Source organism: Pistacia vera, unplaced genomic scaffold (genome assembly GCF_008641045.1).
Source record: "Pistacia vera cultivar Batoury unplaced genomic scaffold, PisVer_v2 Contig1097, whole genome shotgun sequence".
Lineage (NCBI taxonomy): Eukaryota > Viridiplantae > Streptophyta > Magnoliopsida > Sapindales > Anacardiaceae > Pistacia > Pistacia vera.
Window position 1 is genome coordinate 48,626 of NW_022195134.1, and position 7,749 is coordinate 56,374.

Sequence of the window (7,749 nt, forward strand, 5' to 3'; positions counted from 1 at the left end):
AAAGGAGAGGTTGGGCATATGAGAGTTAGATATAGATTTGAGCTTCATTATTTCTCTCTGTAAGCAAAGTATTTCTTCATCTTTGTATGTCTTGCATGCAATATCATAGAAATAGTCAAAGAACAATAAAATAATAGTGGACGTAGGATTTGCTTTAAGTATCCGAACCATTATAAAAACCTCTCTTGTCAGTTTATTATTTATGTTTCTGCAACATATATAATCTCAACTCCATGTTCAAATCTCATGGATTCATCACGTGTAATTTCTAAGACTCTCTTAGCACTTTGCACGTGCGAGTCGTTGTGTCCAAAATCAAGCATCAACAGTTTGGTGGCCCATGCTGGTCTCAAACCTGCGTCCAAGTTCCCTGATGGTGTGGCTAGATCGCAGATCGTACGCGTCAGAGTTCTCTGATCACGTGGCCAGATCACAGATTGCACGAGTCAAAGTTTTCCGATCACGTGGCCAAATCGCATATCGCACACGTAAGAGTTTGTAGATCACGTGGCCAGATCGCACGCTCAGATCATTGGGATCGCGCGTTCAAGATTGTTGAGATCACGCGTTTAGATCGCCTGGATTACGTGGCCAGATCGTAGATCTCACACTCAGATCATCGGGATCGCACGTTCAAGATTGTTGAGATCACGCATTCAAATCGCCCAGATCGCGTGGCCAGATAGCAGATCGCACGTTCAGATCATCGGGATCGTGCGTTCAAAATCATTGAGATCACGCTTTCAAATAGCCTAGATCACTTGGCCAGATCGTAGATCGCACGCTTAAATCATCGGGATCGTGCATTCAAGATCATTGAGATCACGCGTTCAGATCGCCCGGATCGCATGACCAAATCACATATTGCACACCTAGATCATCTGGATCGCGCGTTCAAGATCGTTGAGATCACTTGTTGAGATCGCTTGGATTGCGTGGCCAGATCGCAAATCACACGCTTAGATCACCGGGATCGCCTGTCCAAGATCGTTCAAATCATGCGTTTAGATCGCCCGAATCACGTGGCCAGATCACAGATTGCACGTTCAGATCATCGGGATCGCGCGTTCAAGATCGTTGAGATCATGCGTTTAGATAATCTAGATCGCCCTTCTGAGCGGCCAGATCGCGCTTTCGAGCACTTAGATCGCTAATCTCTTGTTCTCAAATCAAGCTTTGCGCTTTCTGATCGAACTCCTGTTTTGTGATTGAACTCCTTAAACTCTTTGATCGCAAAGAGCTCTCAAGCTCTTAGATCGTAAAGAGCTATCGAGTTCTCAAATCAAGCTCCTTATACTCTCTGATCCAGCTCTTTATGCCCTCAGATTGAGCTCATAAGCTTGCTCGTTTACTTGAGATCGTGTGCATCAGATCGTTCAGATCGCATGCCTTAGACTCTCAGGTTGAGCTCCTAGCTCTTAGATCGCGATCAGCTCTTAGGTCTGACGTTGTGAACAGCTTTAGGTCGTGTTCTCAACTCTCAGATTGCGACCAGCTGCCCGCGTCAGAAGAAACATGTAGAAAACTCAAAACAACCTCGAAACATGGCGAAACAGTGGATTTTGGCCTTGAAAATGGCCCCAATCGGGTTCCCCTATTGCCATGATGTAAAGCTCGGAACAAGCTTTTCGTGGATATCTTATGGGCTCCAAAACTCCTCCTGATCAAAAGTTATGGCTGTTTTAAGTTGGCTTATCCGTTTAAGGCCTCTAATTTGTGCTTTTGGGCTTCTGATGCTAGCTCCCTCTAGGAATTCATTTATTGGACATTTCATGTCAGTTACCAGATCGCGCTTAGCTTCAGATCGCTCCAAGCTTTCAGATCGCAGTCTTAGCTCTCAACATCCGATCGTGCCAAGCATAGTTTGAGCTCTTCACTTCGAGACTGCAGCCTACAATGCGACAACCATTCAGATCAAAGACCTAAGTTTTTGAAATGCGATTACGCACTCCAAAAACTGGGGGGGTTCTGTTATGCCTAAAAAGTCACGTTGATGTCAGCTCAATAAGTGCCTAAAAGACAAATTGTACTTCCTGTCAAGCCCATATCGCCTCAAAGATATCTTATACCAACCCTATCTCATTTTAAGAGAAGAACGAATGAGAGCTTTCTATGTGTCAAGGCAACTTACAAAGCACTTATTACATTGACCTTAGAGGTGTACAAATTGACACTTCTCTTACGAAAAGGAGAGGTTGGGCATATGAGAGTTAGACATAGATTTGAGCTTCATTATTTCTCTCTGTAAGCAAAATATTTCTTCATCTTTGTATGTCTTACGTGCAATATCATAGAAATAGTCAAAGAACAATAAAATAACAGTGGATGTAGGATTTGCTTTAAGCATCTGAACCACTATAAAAACCTCTCTTGTCAGTCTATTATTTATGTTTCTACAACATATATAATCTCAGCTCCATATTCAAATCTCATGGATTCATCACGTGTAATTTCTAAGACTCTCTTAGCACTTAGCACGTGCGAGTCGTTGGTGTCCAAAATCAAGCATCAACACTTGGAAACATTAAGGGTTCAACAGGAACCTTATGATATTAGTTTGTTGGTTATGCGCTATTCTTTCTACTTACAGTTTCAATTTTATGATGCAATGGAATCATCTGGTAACTAAATACCCTTGCCGCCCTACCCTTGCTGCTCATCTTCTCTGTGTTGCTCTCCTTTTATACTCACACGCAAATATTTATGTATTGGCTACTCCCATGTGCTGGTACATTTTTCATATTGGCTGGTATATGTGCTTCAGCTGTCCTATTTTTGCATTTTTGGTACCGGAGACACTAGAAGAAATTCAAGCATCCCTTACATATTTTCCCACATGAGTAGGGTGAAATTATTATAAAGAAAAGAAATGGAATGTATCATTTGCTGCAAAAACTTTAGAATAATAAGAGGTTCAGATTTCCTGAGCTGATGGAAAAGGCAAAAAACTGTCATTTACATGATTAAGCTAAGTTCTATAATTTATATAAAAGATAAATGCTATGTTCCTACCAACATAGAAGAAAATTGAATCAAACCTTTGTTAATTGTAATTGTTTCTCCAATAAATCAACTAGATGTATAGAATTCTGTTATTGGTTAAATTGGGACATGGAAGCTTGTATTTCTTCAAGTGTTCGTCCCTTAGTCTCTGGAACTATCTTTGCAACAAATAGGATTGTTAAACCGCATACGCCTGAGAATATGAAAAATGTTCCTGTGTAATTGTTGGACAAAACATAATGTATTAAAGAGTGCATTCATAACTCATGAAAATGTTATGAGTGAATGAGATATAACAAGGGTTTTTATTGAAAGCTATACCTGCTGAGCTCCATTCCATCATAAAATTGAAAGAGTACGAAACAATCAAACCACATGCCGCGCTAGTAAAAACCAGAAGGCTTCCGGCAGAGCCTTTCACATTTGTTGGGAATATCTGAAAATGAAGATTAGTAGCTTAGTCTAACATATAAACCATCTTTTCTTGCTACAATCTAGTCAATATTTTCCTGAAAAACAAAAAAGGAATGTGGAATCAAACGTGAACGAGTTTTATACCTCGGACATTATTACTGTTGGTAACCCTGCCATGCCTATTGGATAAGTTGCAGTATATCCCTGATCGCAGTTTACGCATCAATCAGCTCATATTAGCTGTTTAATCTATTCTTTGAATTGGACAGAACAACTAGAGTACAAAACTCGAACTGTAAAATAGTCTTTCAGGTAGACATTATTACCAATATGCCAATGTAAACCAAAATTGGAGTGATCTCATCCGAATAGCCATGGTCCTGTTCCAAATAAAGATTGTTTATCAATTTTTTATATTAAATGAGAAACAATACCAAATACCTAATTTCAGTTTCATTAGAAACCTGAAAGTAGAAGGATAATCCAACAAGGAGCGAACTTAAGCACATTCCAATGCTGGAAACCTGCACAAAATCAGAAACTTCACCATGGACTGATTTGGTTGATGACTACCTAATGAGTAACTTAATCTGAATTTTCTTTAAATTCTAACCATAAGAAGTGGTCTTCTTCCGCATTTATCGATTAGGATTACAGATAGAGCAACTGTAGGAATCTGCAAAAGATTTCAATGGTTATATGAATATACAGAAGGCAAACTCCTACATTCACATACAATCTATAGGAATCAGGTACCTGAATCATAGCCACTGAGATTGACCCAAGTGTACTTGGAAAGCCTGTAATAGAAAAATTATTCATATCCTTGTCTCCTTGTTCTTTAAACTTTATCAAGGAAAAAAAAAAAAAATGAAGCAACAGTATAGGCTGCTGCTAAACTCACTTGCAGCTTCAAAAATTGAGTTCACATAAGATCCAATTGCAGTCTCCCGTCCAAATTCCTGCAGTATCATAAGACCAATTCCAACCTGAACAAATAAAAAAATTCTTAGACAAGCCAGACAGTCGCAAAAATCAAATTTACCATGTACAAATTCATTATCTTTATTCATTTTCTGTTTTGTATACTCACAGTGACTGAATAGGCATATTTATGCTGGAAAAGGCTAAAAAATCTATCCTCTGATTGCCTCTCAAAGACCTCTGTATAAGCCTGCTCAAACAATAGAAGAACATATGTATCTAAACCAAAATTTATGCACAAAATATATTAAAACTTCAGGAGGAGAAAATTTAATTGAATTTCAATATACGAAAGTGGAAACTTCACTTTTATGTTAGCGGCCTCTTGAGAAATATCAGATTTCTTACTCCTAAGCCGCTGCAGAGTGGTGTATAATTCATTCTCTCGACCAATAATTGCCTGCAGGATATTTCATTGATTAAAAAAGCATTTTATGCTTGGTTTGGAAAAAGTAGGAATAGGACTCACCAGCCATCTAGGGGATTCAGGAATGAAGAATATACCAAACAATTGCACAAAGCATGGAACAACGGCTGAAATTTTGACAATATAGAACACACATTATTCTCAATTGGAAATACCTATAATCTATAAGTAAAAGAATATATTACCAATTAGAGCCAAGATGCGCCAGGATACAAGAGTTCCAAGGACATATGTTAGGGAGAAGCCACAAGTAAGCATCAGCTGTATGCATCACAGAATATTTATTAAGAAGTACAATGAGTTGGACTTATGGAACACATTCTGCAATAGTTAAATTAATTTTACCTGATTAGCCGATGCTAATGCTCCTCGAATATTGTTTGGTGTAATTTCCGCAATATATATAGGCCCCTGCCTTGTAACATGAATGCAAGTGCTGTTATGCATCAACCATATAAATTAATTACTATACAATGAAAATTTTATTTAATACCGCATAAGAAATGATTGCAATTCCAAATCCCAGAGACACTCTTCCCAGATCCAGTGACCAAGCCGCCTTTCAACAAGCATTTTAATTATCAACCTCGTCAAGGAAAGAAAATTAAAAGATATATAACAGTACATTGATTAAGAATCTAAGATTTAATATACCAAGGAATAGGGATGCCGTTTTCTTTTTCTCTCAAACGGTGTCGTAGTAATGTTCAAGCACTAAAGATGCAGTTATGTTGACAAGCCCAAGCCAACACTGTAAAGGGTTTTGGGCTACAAGCATTGATCATGGACCGGGGCCCATTTGAAAAACTGTATTGGTCTTTTGTCAACTCATTTTATTGTTCAATCAATTTTGGATGTGGAAAATGCTATACGTGCAACTTCTTCTCACAATCTTCCTTTCACAATCCTGACATAATATTTTATAATTGATCAACTAATAATAAGTCTCATCTAGGTCCCACTTGATAAATTATAGTTGATCAATTGCGAATTGTCATATCGAGATTGTGAGAGAAAGTTTGTGAGAAGAGATTGTGCGTGTAACATTACTCTTTTGGACATATGCTACCCAGACTATAATAATTTTTAGTATACCACACTGAACAATGAAGATATTTTCCAAGTAAAAAAGGTAACTTAATCTCACAAACTTTATCTCACAATCTCGATGTGACAGCTCGTAAATAGATCTCACATGCTTGTTATAGGTCTTACATATCCAATTGCGAATTAATCAATTCTATCACATCGAGTTTTGAGATAAAATTTATAAGGTTGAGTTGTGAGACAAATTTAATAAGTGAAAAATTATCTTTAATTCTTATGGAGTGTTTGTCCTATTGGTGTTATTGCCTTATTGGACTAAGACTGGCGCCTTGTTGGGTACGTGATTTTGGGCATAGAAGTTTGTCCTATTGGTGTTATTGCCTTATCGGACTAAGATTGGCGCCTTGTTGGGTACGTGATTTTGGGCATAGAAGTTTGTCCTATTGGTGTTATTGCCTTATCGGACTAAGACTGGTGCCTTGTTGGGTACGTAATTTTGGGCATGTAAGCCCACCTAAGTAACGATCCATTATTAAAACTAACAACATTTTTTAATTTAAAGTAAAACTAACAACATTTTTTAATTAAAGTAATGATCCATTATTAAAACTAACAACATTTTTTAATTTAAGTAATGATCCATTATTAAAACTAACAACATTTTTTAATTTAAGTAGGTGGGTGGGGGTTTCTCCTTTGTTGACTCTCTTACGCTCAAATTACACTATTGTTCAATACTAATATGTAAAAAACTCTTTTGTCATTGACTCACGTGGATGTTAGGTATAGTTCCATCTTCATAATCAACTTTATTTTTAGAAAATCTATCACAATCAAATCCTCGGAGAGATACATGGGTATGACATGATCTCCTTCCACCTTTGATGTGATAGTGTAATTTCTAGAATTAACTTAAAGAGTAAATACAAACGTATCCTCTCAAGTCCAAAAGTAAAAGATATGGTAGAAAAGATGAGAAGTTTTTCAAGTAATTTATATTATTAAGTTTGTCTACAATGAGTTGGGTTTGGTACCCCATTTGGCTCTTTCTAGGAAAATGAAAGAAAATAAAAGGAAGAGCTGCCTTGTAGTATAGTTATCAAGATATTTGTTCATTCTTATAAGAGTTAACGATTTTTCTTACCCAAATAACAGCTTATCGGCATTTTCCCACCTATAAGATTTTAAAATACCATTTTACAACCTAATTTATATTTCTACAATAAATAGAGAACAAATTCGATCTAAACTGTTGGAGCTTTTGAAGAGAGGAGACCAATGAGTCTTTTAGTAGTGGAAAGTTGGATTTTGATGGTTATGGTTGATTAGAATTTGACTTGGAAGGGGCGGCTATGCAAACCTTAATTGCTCATTTACTGGTGATTAACGGGGCTAGCGGGAGTAAGATTTGAGGGGTTTTACTGAGTGATGATCAGTGAAGAGAATGGTAGTGGTGTGGGGTCGCAACGATGCCGGAATTGGAAACAGAATATAAATTTGGGTAGTAAATGTTAGAATTTTAATTAATTAAAATTAATTAATTACAAGTTGGTCCTTCACTTTTATATATTAGTTCTATATAATACATAATTGCTGAACAATTTCTTAGCAAATGAGCAATTATCCCCAACAATTGTCTTTGATGGAAAGACTTCTGTATACTTTGAAAGGGGAACAGTTACAGGTCCCCAGTACACACAATTAATTTTGATATTCTCAAAACCATCGTTCTGAGAATTGTAGTGCTAGAATCTATAATTTTTGAAAAAGACAGCAACAACAAATTGCTATAGCTGAAGGTTAGTGATAAAGTTATTTCGCTTTTGCAAATTCAATGAAAGTATGAACATGTATATAGTAGATATGATATGAAT

The 7,749-nt window shown here is 36.9% G+C and overlaps 1 protein-coding gene across 1 annotated transcript; it reads right to left on the bottom strand.

Moving 5' to 3' along the window:
• Window positions 1-2,853: 2,853 nt before the first annotated feature.
• On the bottom strand, window positions 2,854-5,387 carry LOC116137852 (sugar transporter ESL1-like; the record flags this gene model as incomplete). Its single annotated transcript, XM_031423552.1, has 14 exons — window positions 2,854-3,217; window positions 3,325-3,439; window positions 3,562-3,621; window positions 3,744-3,797; window positions 3,882-3,941; window positions 4,031-4,093; window positions 4,174-4,217; window positions 4,322-4,406; window positions 4,511-4,591; window positions 4,709-4,801; window positions 4,871-4,935; window positions 5,014-5,089; window positions 5,174-5,239; window positions 5,322-5,387. Coding segments are annotated over 14 exons (1,053 nt in total), but the record flags the coding sequence as incomplete, so codon positions are not given.
• Window positions 5,388-7,749: the final 2,362 nt, after the last annotated feature.